We start from the raw sequence: 16,177 nt of genomic DNA on the forward strand, positions 1-16,177 counted from the left end.
CCGCCTTTCGCCCGTAGTCAGCTGGGATAGGATCCAGCTCGCCCGCGACCCTGTAGAACAGGATAAAGCGGCTACAGATAATGAGATGAGATGAGATGAAAATCATAAACCAAAGTCGAAACCTCACAGACAAGAAACGCTGAAATAATACCAACAATGGAAAAAAAAAAAAAAACAGGAAACAGCTGGATGTGATACAACCTGGGAGAAAACAACCAAATCCAAAAACAGGCACATCAGTAAAGCACGAAACACAGAACAGGTGCACACATTAGAGTAACAAACCAAGGACGCATCGACAGGACGAGAACCAAAACAAAGAAAAGACGTTTATCAAAGCTACATTTCAAGATTTGATACAAATGACGAGACAAAGCAACAAATCCAAACGAACTGGCTTGAACGACTCTCTGGACCAATCCGGACGTCTGATCCAACTTTATCTCCTCCCTGTGATTAGTTTCCATTTCCTGTTTCAAAAAAAAAGAAAATGACCGTGGTTTCATGTTGTCTTCTCATAAACAGACATCAGGAAGAAAAAGAAAGTTTGGAAGGAAGTCCAGAGATTGTTGGTCTGTATCTCTGGCGGGTGTACGTCACTAATACAGCTACCTCGCGCTGCTAATCTATCCGACATGTTATACATCATCAAAAGGAATTTACAGATTAAAATTAAATCTCATCAACTTCTTCCCAGGAAGTCTTCCATCTGTCGAGGGAAATAACCCAACCTCGGATGCTATATTCCAAACAAACCGGCTATCAGCGTGAACAGCAGCATGCAGGAGGCTTCTCTTTGATCCACAGCAACATAAAACACCTCCTCGCAAGTAATAACCGCTTTCCAAGGAGAATGAATTGTTCAGGACGTGCGCTCGACATGAACAGCCAGGGCGCTTTTGTAATGTAGTGATAAGGAATAATCTCCTGCAGCCAGATGATGCACCAGAAGTTGGAGGGCGAGTCAGGTTGTCCCAAAATCGGTCTCATAGAAATAAAACCTCTCTTCCACTTGTACCAAAGTTAGAGCAGAAAAAGTTCCTGAAAAGAGTTTCAGGAAAGGGTCACAAAGAAAAAAAAAAAAGGTCACACAGTGTCCCTTTCAATAACCAACGGAGCTAAAGCAGGCAAGGGTTCAGCTGCTCATCTTTCAAATTCTAGCTAGCAATATACTGTATAAACTCGCGGAATGCGGTCAAAATACAAACGGTCGATAAATACAAAGTGTACAGAGTCGCGGATAGATTGCGAGGTCTCATGCTGAAAACACGTTTATCCGTTTATAGGTAGTTACAGCGATACTGTGAAACAAATTAGTTCCCGTTATCGGTTACGTTCTCGCAAACGTTCGCGTTGAAACTTTCTTTCCCCGACACTGGAGACTCCTTCCGTAAAATTAAATAAATGCTTCCTTACAGAAAACTCACTACATCAACATTTCAGCTTTGCGTGTGTGTGTGTGTGTGTGTGTTGCTGCGCTAATATCAGCGCTGCTGTTCAAGGATGTCTAAAATCAATCAGTCACCTTCTGACCAATCGGAATTCAGAATGAATTTTGCTCAAGTGAAGAGTAAAAAAAAAAAAATCAACAGAGCGATGTTTGATCCTCGAGGGAAATTTCAACCTTTTTCTGCAGCGTCTGTTCCTTCAAGACCATCCAGGTTTCAATTAAACGCTCACTTTCAGATCAAAAATGTAATTCGCTATCGTTACACCAGAAGGCAATTAAAGATTCCTGAGGACGTTCTTCATGGGAAGAGTATATAACCTACCGGTAATTATTTACTTCTTCTCTTAATTTTTTTTTTTTTAATTGCATGATGGATGAACGAATGAGACGAAATGTGGAACACTCAAGAAAATGCGTGCTCTTGCTAATGTAGGACAAAAATAGAAGATAACGGAAAAAATAAAATAAACAAGACGAAAATACAATACACAGCACTGATCATTTCTGAGGAACTTCGGCCAGACCTTTCCTTCGCAACTTCGTTCAATCGTCTTCTCCAGAACGAGAAATTATTCTAGGGAGCACAATTGCTGCAATTTTCTCACGTCTTTAGTCACTCAAACAGCCTGTGAGATTACGACCGGTTAAAAAGAGATTCATTTCCTGATAAAGCCTGATAAAGTAGGGACGCTTTAAATTTATAGTGCCGGCAATTAAGTGCTGCGAAGTCTTTCCTTTGCCTCGGACTGATTCTGAAGCGATAATGGCAGGTGAAGAGGCAGATAATGAGCGGGCCAGGACACATTTGCTTCGAGCGCTCAAAATGAAATGAGACTTTGTGTTTTACCCGGCGTTATGCGTCACACCTGACTTGCCCAACAGATTCACAAATTTATTTTGAGTCGAAATTGTAATTTACCTGTTCTATCGCTAATTAGGAGGGCGAGTGTGAGTGCAGAGGATCTTCATGAGGTTCCTCATCTTCAACCAAACAGCAAACCAGCACAAAATTCTGATTAAAGCTTTGTAGATAATTTCGTACACACTGTACTGTAACAATTACAATAGCGCATGATGCACAATACAGAAACCACACACACACACACACACACACACACACGCGCGCGCGCTGCGTCTTGACAAACAGGACACATGGGACGCTACATACCCACAGATACATCATCATCTTGAGCGAGGGGTCAGGTGCACTCGTTTCTCGAAAGCGACGCCGAGTCTCCCAAGTTCTAAAATCCGTCCTGCTTCTCCCAGCTCTCCTGCTCTTCTCGTTTATAATTTACAGAAATCGCTCTGGAGTGCTTATTAGGAGGATGCTCAGAGAAAAAGAGAGAACGGGATCTTCACCGAGGGAGAAGAAAGGAAAAAAAAGAAAGATGCTTCTCGCAGATCTCTTCGTGGTGTTTTTTTTTTCTTCTTCACTGTGTATCTGTGTACGTCTCGCTCTCGCAATCCGTGGCTCGAGCAACAAATCTTGACGTGAGCGTTTAATGAGAAGATCCGTGCGCAGAGGAAGTCCAGCAAAAGTGCGCTCGCAAAGTAACGGAGAGGGAACGAGGGAGAGAGAGAGAGAGAAACAGAAAGAGAGAACAGGGAAAAGAGAGAGAGAGAGAGAGAGAGAGGAGGTGGGGTGATTGTGATGGGGGAGGCTTTTCCAAGACGCGCACACACACACACACACACACACACGGCGAGGGGAAAAAGGCAGCGCATACGCTTGTGTGTGGAGCAAACGACAAAAACGATGATGCCTTAAATGACAAAGAAAAGGATTTTCCCCCAAAAACCTAGAAATCAAACTTGAATCAAATCCGTTCGACAGGACGGTTTTACAAGCACCTGGATGTTCACGCCGAGCTCAACTATGCAGCGAAAGAGAGAAAAAGATTTTCAAAAATAGCTGGAGAGAAAAGAGAAGAGCTGCAGTCACTGTTAACTGCACCTGACTCCCGCATGGACTCCCCCTGCCTCCCCCCTTTCCTCCTCTTGTCGAAGGCCAAGGCCTTCCCGCTCGTTCGCCTCTGACGCACTCGCTCTCTCCTTCCCGCACTTTCCTACAGCCATCTGCTGACACCGAGTCGCTACTGCCGCGCCTTTCCCATGTAAATATGACAAATAAACATCGCAGCTCTTACACTAATTACTCCGCTTCAGCGAGAGGCTCGGAAACAACATCAATTCCAACACGGTTCCCTCGGGGATCTCGGAGGAATCTCACGAGGGAATAGAAACACGCGTTCGGAAATAAAACCGGACGGGACAGGATGTCAAAATGACGCAATCTCTGTTTTTTGTTTTATTTTTCAGTTATTTCATGCATGATTATTAGGCGCACTGAAATATCCCTGCACTTGCATTTACATCACGTCACATCACATCAGAAATAATAAGGATCGAGGAAGTTGGAGAAAAAGGGTTATCGACTTTTCCGAAGATTAACCTTGGGGATAGAGGTGCTTCAATTAAGCCTGGGCAAACGGCCCCTCGATCGAGGATTGAACACTTTCGGCAAACCCGTCTTCAGAGCCGACTCGCGGATAAAAAGTTCTCGATGGTGAAACTCCAACATAACTGGTGTCGAATGTTCAGGACACGTAGGACCGTAAAGGGTGTTTTTGGTCCCTTCTTGAAGAACCTTTCCAGATAAAACTCCACATATAAGTAGAACCGTTTCTGAAAGCACAGAACACCAAAAGAACTCATCTCAAGAACTACCCGACTGGGAAGATGCTGAGTTTGTGAGGACATGATGATGTCATTAAGCTTGCTTCAATCAGTTCAATTTAACTTAATGTTAAATGAGAACAAAGCCACGTTTCATGACGTGCATTGCTGTTTGACTGGAAGTGACGAGTAAGATGATGCCCAAAATTTGCTCGGTTTGTTTCCAATCTGTTCTACCTGCAACATGGCGCATGCTAACATCGTTACTTATTCCACACAAAACAAATCTCCAATGATAGTCGCTTACGTTACAAACATACATAGCCGTGGCGCTGCTCAACACGCAGTACGTACGGCTGAATGAATACCATCACAACCAGTATGGATCTGAGAGAAAATAGGATGTCGTCTATCAATTCCACACATCAATATGGGTTTGCAAATTGGTAGGCCCAAAGTTCATCCTTTGATTGTTTGGTACCGACACGCAAGCGGTGAAGAACAACACTTTTTGGATGCATAGCATGTCATCAGGAATCTCTCCAAACACACTGTGCATTACAAAAGTACGCTAATCCTTTGAACGTCTGGTTTTATCTCTGAATCGATGAGATGTTCCATCTTCTTTATTGAACATAAATCTTTCCCCATCATCATCATCATCATCATGAAACTTCCTGCAAAACAGCAAGTCATATGAAGAAATCAGGCTCAGCTAATCAGGTCCAGAGATCGGGAGTGACGTGTGAACTCAACCATCAATCTCAGTACTGTTTATCTTTAGTCTTCCCCACCTCCACAAACCCTTTTTTGAGTGAGTCTGGTTCCTCTCAAGGTTTCTTCTTCATTGTTCTTACTCACCAATGATCTAAACCAGCACTTGTACTCATGTACAACCCCGATTCCAAAAAAGTTGGGACAAAGTACAAATTGTAAATAAAAACGGAATGCAATAATTTACAAATCTCAAAAACTGTATTGTATTCACAGTAGAACACAGACAACATATCAAATGTCGAAAGTGAGACATTTTGAAATTTCATGCCAAATATTGGCTCATTTGAAATTTCATGACAGCAACACATCTCAAAAAAGTTGGGACAGGGGCAATAAGAGGCTGGAAAAGTTAAAGGTACAAAAAAGGAACAGCTGGAGGACCAAATTGCAACTCATTAGGTCAATTGGCAATAGGTCATTAACATGACTGGGTATAAAAAGAGCATCTTGGAGTGGCAGTGGCTCTCAGAAGTAAAGATGGGAAGAGGATCACCAATCCCCCTAATTCTGCGCCGACAAATAGTGGAGCAATATCAGAAAGGAGTTCGACAGTGTAAAATTACAAAGAGTTTGAACATATCATCATCTACAGTGCATAATATCATCAAAAGATTCAGAGAATCTGGAAGAATCTCTGTGCGTAAGGGTCAAGGCCGGAAAACCATACTGGGTGCCCGTGATCTTCGGGCCCTTAGACGGCACTGCATCACATACAGGCATGCTTCTGTATTGGAAATCACAAAATGGGCTCAGGAATATTTCCAGAGAACATTATCTGTGAACACAATTCACCGTGCCATCCGCCGTTGCCAGCTAAAACTCTATAGTTCAAAGAAGAAGCCGTATCTAAACACGATCCAGAAGCGCAGACGTCTTCTCTGGGCCAAGGCTCATTTAAAATGGACTGTGGCAAAGTGGAAAACTGTTCTGTGGTCAGACGAATCAAAATTTGAAGTTCTTTATGGAAATCAGGGACGCCGTGTCATTCGGACTAAAGAGGAGAAGGACGACCCAAGTTGTTATCGGCGCTCAGTTCAGAAGCCTGCATCTCTGATGGTATGGGGTTGCATTAGTGCGTGTGGCATGGGCAGCTTACACATCTGGAAAGACACCATCAGTGCTGAAAGGTATATCCAGGTTCTAGAGCAACATATGCTCCCATCCAGACGACGTCTCTTTCAGGGAAGACCTTGCATTTTCCAACATGACAATGCCAAACCACATACTGCATCAATTACAGCATCATGGCTGCGTAGAAGAAGGGTCCGGGTACTGAACTGGCCAGCCTGCAGTCCAGATCTTTCACCCATAGAAAACATTTGGCGCATCATAAAACGGAAGATACGACAAAAAAGACCTAAGACAGTTGAGCAACTAGAATCCTACATTAGACAAGAATGGGTTAACATTCCTATCCCTAAACTTGAGCAACTTGTCTCCTCAGTCCCCAGACGTTTACAGACTGTTGTAAAGAGAAAAGGGGATGTCTCACAGTGGGAAACATGGCCTTGTCCCAACTTTTTTGAGATGTGTTGTTGTCATGAAATTTAAAATCCCCTAATTTTTCTCTTTAAATGATACATTTTCTCAGTTTAAACATTTGATATGTCATCTATGTTCTGTTCTGAATAAAATATGGAATTTTGAAACTTCCACATCATTGCATTCCGTTTTTATTGACAATTTGTACTTTGTCCCAACTTTTTTGGAATCGGGGTTGTAAATCTGTTTCACGATGACGTCTATTGTGATGTTAAAGGCTGGTTATTAATCTGTAGTTGCGGTTTGCAAGTAAGAGAGATGACAGGACGATGACGGACGAGCTTTTAACTGTGTCAAGAACAATTCCTGATAACCACATGTTCCTTCCAGAGAAGGTGGACGTTGCTCCTGTTCCCATTCTGAGATGCACTTAACCTGGAGTGGCCTGTAAAACCCATCCCCATCACTGCAAGTGGAAAAATGACCGTAACCATCAATACGGCCCTTTGAGGAAAAAGGTGCAGCAATTATGAAACCGCAGGCAGAAATGACGGCTCATTACCGAGACTGCAGAGCTGTCAGATTATTTGGACGCAGTGTCTGAGTGTCAGGTCCCAATCAGAACTATTGATCATATTGATCTGTGGCAAGGTGCGAATAAGCGTGAGACATCACCGGTGTTAATCCTCTGGAGGGGCGACCAAAAGACTCAATGAATTTGAGAAACGATTTGTCCTTCATCCCCCCCCCCCCCCCCCCCCCCAATCTTTCAAATCCACCAGAGAGGAATGGGCGCGAATAAAAAGCCCATTTGTGATCTTCCTGATCCGCTCGCCTGCTCTAATTTCCAGAAAGTTCAGATCATTAAAAGCAAATAAACAAGCGAGTGCAGGCTGCAGGAATTAGAATGATGACGGCGTATGAGCCAGCATCAGACACATTAATCATCCCACAGCGTTCAGACTCAAAATCCCTCAACAAACCATGATAAATTACAGGGAGGTTCGGAGGAACAGAATGTTACACAAATCTCTCCCATATGTACTGTACGATTCATCTCCTGCTCCATACCTTTACACACACCCGAGTGTTTGGAAGAAACGGTACTGTACGTCACGGAAGACGGATACGTCACCGGGAATGAGACGGATAGCGTTTTAAAGTTGAAAGTTATTTTAATTTACTCATATGATGTTTGGAGTTGACAGTCACGCGATCATAATATCGCAAAACGAGCACATGGCATCAAAGCACACGTCACGTGTAGCCTACCTCCAGCGTAAAACGTCCCTGAATTCAGTTCAAAGTGAGAAAATATTCCAGGAACACAAATAATAACTGCGTGTTGAGACTGGAGTGATGTAACTGATGTTGAGGAACTTTCAGAGCTCAAATTCATCACAACCTTCCGGTTTAGTCCAAGCCCACTTCTGCATTCAATCTGAGCGCAGACACAAAGACAGATCGTGCCACTGTGATCCACCGCTAACGTCAAGGCGGACCATCGGGAATGAAGAAAGCAGATCTTCTCAAAGAAAACGGGGTGCCATTACATTTAAGCAAGCATAAAAGGTGAGCTTTGAGAGGGGGGGAAAAAGTTTCCAGGGTTGTGTTAATATCAAAAACACTTTGTCGAGTTTAGGATTGAATTTCCGACCATTTTTAAGTCAGACCTTCCAACAAAAATAAAATGGATTTATTCACAATCACGAGCTTTTTCTTTTTTCCTCAGCAAACTGATTAATTGAGTGTATTTGATTTAATAATCCATAACCGGAACAGAGAGAATATCAGTTGAGAGTAATGCAAGCATAAAAAGAGAACACAAATAAATGCACACACACACACACACACACACACACACACACACACACACACACACACACACACACACATCGCAGCATCACTTACCCTGAGCTGGTTGGCGTCACAACTCATTTGCTGGCCTGGAATCTGTCAAAAGAGACACACAAATTATAGTAACATATTACACACACCAAATCCTGTAGACCCCAGCACTTCCCTCACAAATACACACCCACACACACACACCCTTACCCACACCCACACCCACTCACACACACACACACACACACACACACACACACACAAAGCGAGTAATTACAAGTCAATCAAACAGAGCAGGCCGAGGAGCAGGAAAATGAGATCTGTCAGATTCTGAACAGCCATGCAAGGGGAAAAATGCATAATAAAAGGCAAGACAGTTGTTTCCATGCCACTGGGAGAAATTCCACCGGGAAGGAGGACAACGGCGGGAAATGCATCAAGGTGCAGGTCCATTCCACATGCCAGAGGGTACCGGGACTCACACAAACAGCCCACTATCGCTCCAGAAACCCAAAAATGGAGTTCAGGCTAACTGAGAGACCCAGAACACACAGTAATGCGCGATACTTTGATAAATAAGGAATAAAACACTTTTCGTGTTGTGCAGTTATCGGAAAATAATCAAATCAATCAACAACACAGTGGTGTGATGGAGCAGAGTCACTGTTTCCACCCTGAAGCTCATTACTTTCTTCCAACAACACGTTTTATTCCTCTTATACAACTGACACTGGAGTCTCCTTCCATCCAGCTCCAAAACGTCCGATTTGTTTACGTGGAGCATCCGCTGTACACGCCCCTGTGAACGAGCCGTTACTATAGAAACAATAGCATATCAGAACGAGCACATTCATCTGAACCTGTGATGTGCAGCTGCACAATAGTCGCTCATGAAGACCGTCATTATCACCTTCTGACCAATCAGGATGCGGAATTCAACAGCTGGATCGGGAATGTGAGCATGGGCAATCGCTCATAGAACTAAAATAAATTCATTATTCAATAGAAAATTCAGGTTCCTACCACACGCGCGCACACACACACACTTAGTCACAAGTAAGAGACTTTTTCCCCTCCCTTCATCACGTCACAATAAAGGTTCACCTGATGAAAGTGCACATCAATAAAATAACATGAATTGCAAATAAAAAATACAGGTACACTGAAACATACAAATAAGAACATGAGAAGACGCCGATAATAATCAGCCAATAAAAAAGTTAAAATAAAACTGTGTAATAACACAGTTATACATGTATAATATATAGTACAATTTTTTTTTGCCAGTTTTATGGAAGAAAACTTGACTTTAAAATAATAATAATATTCTTCACTCAGGATGAAGAAAGGTACATGTACCATTTTATTTTATTTTATTTTAGATACGATGCTTTCTCGGGTTGTTAAACTTTACACACCTGTTTCATTTCACTGTTTTTCTACATTTGGGAGATAAAAAGCATTTATTTCAGGAAGACGGCTTCTTTTGGTATTTTGCAAAAGTAAACTCTAGAAAAATAAAACCAAACAGAGGCAAGATGATGAAATTGTGTCACTCTGGCCCTGACGTCATTCACCTTCATGTCACTTTCTCCATCTTTGAAACACAATCTGCATGTAAGCAACTCACTCCGACTTTAACAGCATTAACAGTTTCACTCTGCACTCAACTCGCCATGACAGCACACGCGTCGGCCATTAGTCCAGTTTCAGAGTGCCCCGGAATACGATTTCATCATTCCCGGATTGCAGAAAACACCCGGCACGAGGTTTAACACACACACACACACACACACACACACACACACACACACAATATATATATATATATATATATATATATATATATATATATACACACACACACACACACAGAAATGGAAAGAAAAATCAAGAGTGTGGGATGTGAAAGGAAAAAACAAATCATGGAGGCATTAACCTTTGGAACAGAAAATACTGGTGTGTCAGGACTTTGTGCCAACAGTTTACCCAGAATGCAACTGTGTGGAAAACTCACACTAATGAGATGACGAAAGAAAACAAACCAGCAGCGTCTTTTACTGAAATGAAAAAGTCACCTGAATTTTTTTTTTTTTTTGAAACAGTATAAAGATGGTTCTCGTGAAAATAGTCAGCTCTGTCAGGGGTCAATGAAATTTCCTCGAAAAAAATATGACCATGTTGGTTGCATAAGACGTCAGATTTAATACAGGCCAAAAAGGATGGACATTTTGGAGCCAAATTAAAAGATGTCTCGGACTGGCTTAAGATGAGCCAAGAAGAAGAAGAAAAAAGGGTGGGGTGGTTTTTTTTGGTATTTAATAATACCCAGAGTTTGTTTTATTGATTTCATTATCTTCAAGAATAATACATTTGTTTATCTTTCCTCTTGTGTGGAAAAATAATTGTTTGTTGATTATATTCAATAATATAAATTCTCTGATGATGAAGGTTGTTTAATTGATGTCTTTATCTTCAGTAATGACAGTAAATAAATTATTATTTATTTGTTATCTTCAATATTAACATCTATCTATCTATCTATCTATCTATCTATCTATCTATCTATCTATCTATCTATCTATCATGCGGCTTATCCTATGGAGTGTCGTGTGGGAAGCTGGAGCCAATCCCAGCTGACTTTGGGTGAAGGGCGGGGCTCACCCTGGGCAGCTCGTCACAGATCGAACACAGAGAGGAACAGCCATCACACTCATATTCACACCTACGGGGGATTTAGAGGAGCCAGTTGACCGAATCTGCATGTCCTTGGACTTTGGGAGGAAACCAGAGACCCGGAGGAAACCCACAGAGATACGGGAAGAACATGCAAACGCCATACAGAAAGGCTCCAGTTGGCTGCGAGGTTCAAACCCAAAACCTTCTTACTTCACCACCGTGACGCCCTACACTGTAAAAAAAGAATAGTTGAGAATACTTGAAATTTCAAGGCAACAGTCTGCATTAAGAATTTTATGTTTTGCCAATGATGTGCCCATGATAATCCAAACTATGATAAAACTGTTATCTTTATTAAGAATTCTTAATTAAGTCAATTTTCAATTCCTCATTCTGCCAACATAGATTTCTCTTTTTGCTGAACAGTGGCATTCACAGTAGTGCAAAAAGGCAATTGAGGTTATCAGACTTTTTTGGGGGGCTTTTTTCACCTTTATTTGGATAGGACAGTGTAGAAACAGGAAATGAGCGGGAGAGAGGGACAGGGAAGGATCGGGAAATGACCTCAGGTCGGAATCGAACCCGGGTCCCCGGGTTTATGGTATGGTGCCTTATCCACCTGAGCCACAACACCATACCCACGATGTGAAAGTTTTGAAAACTTTATTTCAATATTGAAGTTTTGTAATTGTGTAGAACAATGAAAAAAGGCATGTATAGTTTAATGATAAATTGTGATGGCGTCGTGGCTCAGGTGGATAAGGCGCCATGCCATAAATCCGGCGACCCGGTTCCGACCCGAGGTCATTTCCCGACCCCTCCCTGTCTCTCCTGCTCATTTCCTGTCTCTACGCTGTCCTATCCAAATAGAGGTAAAAAAATCTAAAAAAAAAATTGTGAGAACCTCAATTGCCTTTTTGTACTACTGTGAATGCCACTGTTCAGCAAAAAGAGAAATCTATGTTGGCAGAATGAGGAATTGAAAATTGACTTAATTAAGAATTCTTAATAAAGATAAAAGTTTTATCATAGTTTGGATTATCATGGGCACATCGTTGGCAAAACATAAAATTCTTAATGCAGACTGTTGCCTTGAAATTTCAAGTATTCTCAACTATTTTTTTTTTACAGTGTAATTTCTTTAATCAACAGTTGGAGTAGTCATAATAAGAATAATAATAAGAAGAATCGTTGTCGTTTGTGTTAATTTGTATGAATATGAAAGAAGTGGATATTATTTCTATTACATTTATGACATTTAGCAGAGGCCCTTATCCAGAGCAATGTACAACGTACCCAGAGCAGCCTAGGGAGCAGTTGGGGGTTAGGTGCTTTGCTCAAGGGCACTTCAGCCATTCCAAACTGATCCAGGGAATCGAACCAGCAACCTTCTGGTCCCAAAGATGCTTTTCTAACCATTAGGTCATGACTTCCCTGAAAACAGCCAGGAGGTACATTGCAAACTCTCGTCCTGTCTGTTACAAGCTGGATCGTTAAAATTGAAAATGTCATCAGAAGACGAGAACATCTCAACCCATATTTGAGGTTGCCACCAAATTACACCAAACTCCTGACATGTGTAACCCAGCAGTTGGAGAAAAACAGCAACCTAGCTTTTTTTTTTAAACTGATGTATAACAATCGCACTTCCACGACGTCCACTCCAACCACTAGTTGTCAGTCTGGAGCTCCACTGTATCGACTGTTGAAGAGCAGGCCCTTAACCACTGCTCGTGTTTGTCCTCGCTTTATGTATTACGCTCAAAGCACAGTGTCAATATCGAGTGTAAATTGCTTGAGCACTTGACCAATTGAAGGTGCTCGGAGGCACAGCGATCGCTCACAGGAAGCAGCACGGCTTCAAACAGCACCACAGAGACTCTCGTTCAGTAATGACCATTTCCACAGGAAAGCGAGAGGAAAAAGGACGAAGGGAGCACAAATAGAACAATTTGGTGTGAAAGGAAAAAAGAGCCCTCTGTAGGCTTCATTTTTTTCACTTCACTCCTTCTCTCTCTCTCTCTCTCGCTCTACAAGGAGGAACACACGATGCACTCGGGTTTTCTGCTGCTAAAATCCCAGCAGTGTTTCGACAGCGCCATCGCTTTACCACAGAAACAAGAGCAAGCTGGTGTTTTCCTGACTTTTCCTCGACAAGGCCTTGAAAGTTTCCTCCAATTTTTTTCCCAGTGTAGTTTTAATCAATCTTCACTCTTTTTGTCTCACCATCTCATCTCATCTCATCTCATCTCATCTCATATCTCATCTCATTATCTGTAGCCGCTTCATCCTGTTCTACAGGGTCGCAGGCGAGCTGGATCCTATCCCAGCTGACTACGGGCGAAAGGCGGGGTTCACCCTGGACAAGTCGCCAGGTCATCACAGGGCTGACACATAGACACAGACAACCATTCACACTCACATTCACACCTACGCTCAATTTAGAGTCACCAGTTAACCTAACCTGCATGTCTTTGGACTGTGGGGGAAACCGGAGCACCCGGAGGAAACCCACGCGGACATGGGGAGAACATGCAAACTCCACACAGAAAGGCCCTCGCCGGCCACGGGGCTCAAACCAGGACCTTCTTGCTGTGAGGCGACAGCGCTAACCACTACACCACACTCAAAAAAATAACTTGCAAATAACTTGCTCAGTGAAGATAATAAAATTATGCAAAGTATTTCCACCCAAGTAAAATGCGTTAACTTAGCCAGAAACAATTTTGTTGAGTGACCTAAATGTCAACCGTGACATGTTAGACTTAGGTTCATGTAACAAACACCCATGTTGGTTTTTTTGAGTGCACCGTGCCACCCTTGTCTCACCAATTCAACAGAAAGTGGAAAATTCAGTGAAGTGTTACCGAAATACATCGACCTAAATTATTTTATCTCTGATGAATCTGTTCAAACAACTCATTTAAGATTCAGATGACGTGTCATCATGAATGTAAAGGCCACATCATGAACAGAATCAATAAAAGAACGAGCGATTCATTTGTGAAATGTGAATCAGTTCATCAGTAAAACGTGTGATTTCAGTGATGAAGTGAATCAGTGAGTCAATATGATAAGGGTTGTTTTACAACCAGGGTACGCAAGCTAAAAATCACATTTAACACTTATTATCTTCAATATCAAAAGGCTTGACTAAATAAACTTGGTTGTTTATTGTAGCCCTGTGATAGCTCTATTTACCATGCAAAAAAAAAAATTTGGTGATAACGTTATTTTTGGTGAATGTATGGCAATATAAATTACTCGTGTCATTTAGAAAAAGTGCTTTTTTGACCACAGGTAGCTCCAAAAGGGATGCACTTAAATCATTCTTTATACCAGAAAACACATATTTGGTTCCATATCATTGGAAACATCGTTAAGTTTTAATGTTGAATGCCAGTAAGTTTTCAGACTATTTTGATCAAATTAGTATGGAATTGCGTCAAAAAAAAAGTCCTCTCCGAGACAGCTCATTTTTCAATATAAAATAACATATCTAAAATGATTATTTTCATCCTAAAATGTGGTCAAGATGTTGGGACATAAATATTAGAGACAACTAACACAAAGCTTACAGCCTTATATTTAAAAGCACTATGGAAGTAGCGGATTTTGAATTGTCAAAAAAAAAAAGTCCTCTCCGAGAATCACTTCATTTGTTTCTCCCAGCCCTGCTTAAAGCGACACTTAATCTTCTTTATCTTATAACAGATTACACAAAACTACCATACACACACGTCAAAAAATGACCTGAAATCTGTTCTTTAACTCGTCCTTCACTTAAAAACTGGTACAAGAACCAGTTTGAATCAGTTTGAATTTTGGACCCCTGTGACACAAACTTTGTACCCTGATTGTAAAACAACCCTTAAATCAGTTCATTTGTGGAATGTGAATCAGTGAATCAATCAACAAACCTACCACTGATTTGTGAAATATGAATTAGTGATTCTGACAAAAGGACAAATTAATTCATTTGTGAAATGTGAATCAATAAAATAAAGAAAATAATGCGTTAATTCTGAATCAAGGAATAAAAAAAAAACAGTTACGAAATGTGCAGAGTTAATAAAAGGACAAACATTTCATGTGTGAAATATAAAGCAGTGAATCAGTCAAATAAACAAATTCATTTGTGAAATGTGAATCAATAAAAGGACAAACGATTCATTTGTGAATCAGGAAAAGGGTGAATGAAAAAAACAAAAACGTCATTTGTCAAAATGTGAATCGGTGAGTCAATATGATAAATTAATTCATTTGTGAAAGGTGAATCGGTGAATCAAACAATTCATCTGTGATATATGAATCATTGAGTCCCGTAAAAGAACCAAGAAAGTGTGAAACCCCAAATCAATTAAAACAAATTTATTCCTGAAATGCGAATCAGTGAATCAATTCAAATATGAATATTTGTGAATCAGTGGATTAAAAAGAAATAATGTAGATTTGAAATGTAAAAACGAATAACTCATTTATGGGTCAATAATCCATCAGTGAGTCAATACGGTAAATGAATTCATTTGTGAAAAGTGAATCAGTAATTCGACCAAAGAACAAATGATTCATTTGTTGAATATGAATCAGTGATTCAGTAAAAGAACAACTGAAGTGTGAAATGTGAAATCAGTGAAAACAAATTAATTCGTGAAATGTGACTCAGTGAATCAAAAAAGCAACTGATTTGTGAAATGTGAATGAGTGAATTAATTAAAGCTCAAATAATTCATTTGTGTAATCCGAGTCAGTGAATCAATCAAAAACCGAACTGTTCATTTGTGAAATCTGTTGATTTGTAATTACAAACGTAAGATCACATGATGAACATAATCAATACGTTGCCAAACAGAACTGATGAAATACTTGGCCGTATTATTACCATCATCTCGACGCAGAATGTTATGTCTTTCATCTGCTCATTTCTACCAGTGAAATATCAAAGTGTGAGTGATTCAGAAGTCAAGTCTAATCAGAGCTCATAAAAAAAACAGCATTGGGTTTATTTGATTGGATATTAAAGTATTTTTCAAACACACCAAACCACACGTCTTGATGATGCTTTTATTTGAGCCCCGCCCCTTTTATGATCAAAATCACTCTTTGTAAGGAAAATGTCATGAAAAAAAAAAACTAGGGCTCCTGTAAGTCTGTTTTCAACCAGGAAGCCAAAATGAAGAGCAAAATGAAGCTCGGATTCGAGTCCTTCGTCCTCCAGTGGCTTCTGAGCATCTTAGCCATGCAGAAAAAGAGCAGAGCAAA

At 40.9% G+C, this 16,177-nt stretch overlaps 1 protein-coding gene across 8 annotated transcripts in view; it reads right to left on the reverse strand.

Annotated features, from left to right (window-relative positions):
• The window catches only part of rbfox1 (RNA binding fox-1 homolog 1), a 508,364-nt gene that overhangs the window by 277,830 nt on the left and 214,357 nt on the right, over nucleotides 1-16,177 (reverse strand). For 7 of the 8 annotated variants that reach the window (XM_060901127.1, XM_060901129.1, XM_060901125.1 and 4 more), the window contains exon 2: nucleotides 8,300-8,341. In XM_060901127.1, the coding sequence (XP_060757110.1) occupies nucleotides 8,300-8,326 (27 nt within the window). In that variant the 5' untranslated portion in view covers nucleotides 8,327-8,341. Of the gene's footprint in view, nucleotides 1-2,618; nucleotides 2,663-8,299; nucleotides 8,342-16,177 lie in introns of those variants that run through there. The other variant, XM_060901132.1, reaches the window with a different exon arrangement.

This window comes from Neoarius graeffei, chromosome 20, assembly GCF_027579695.1.
Source record: "Neoarius graeffei isolate fNeoGra1 chromosome 20, fNeoGra1.pri, whole genome shotgun sequence".
Taxonomy (NCBI): domain Eukaryota; kingdom Metazoa; phylum Chordata; class Actinopteri; order Siluriformes; family Ariidae; genus Neoarius; species Neoarius graeffei.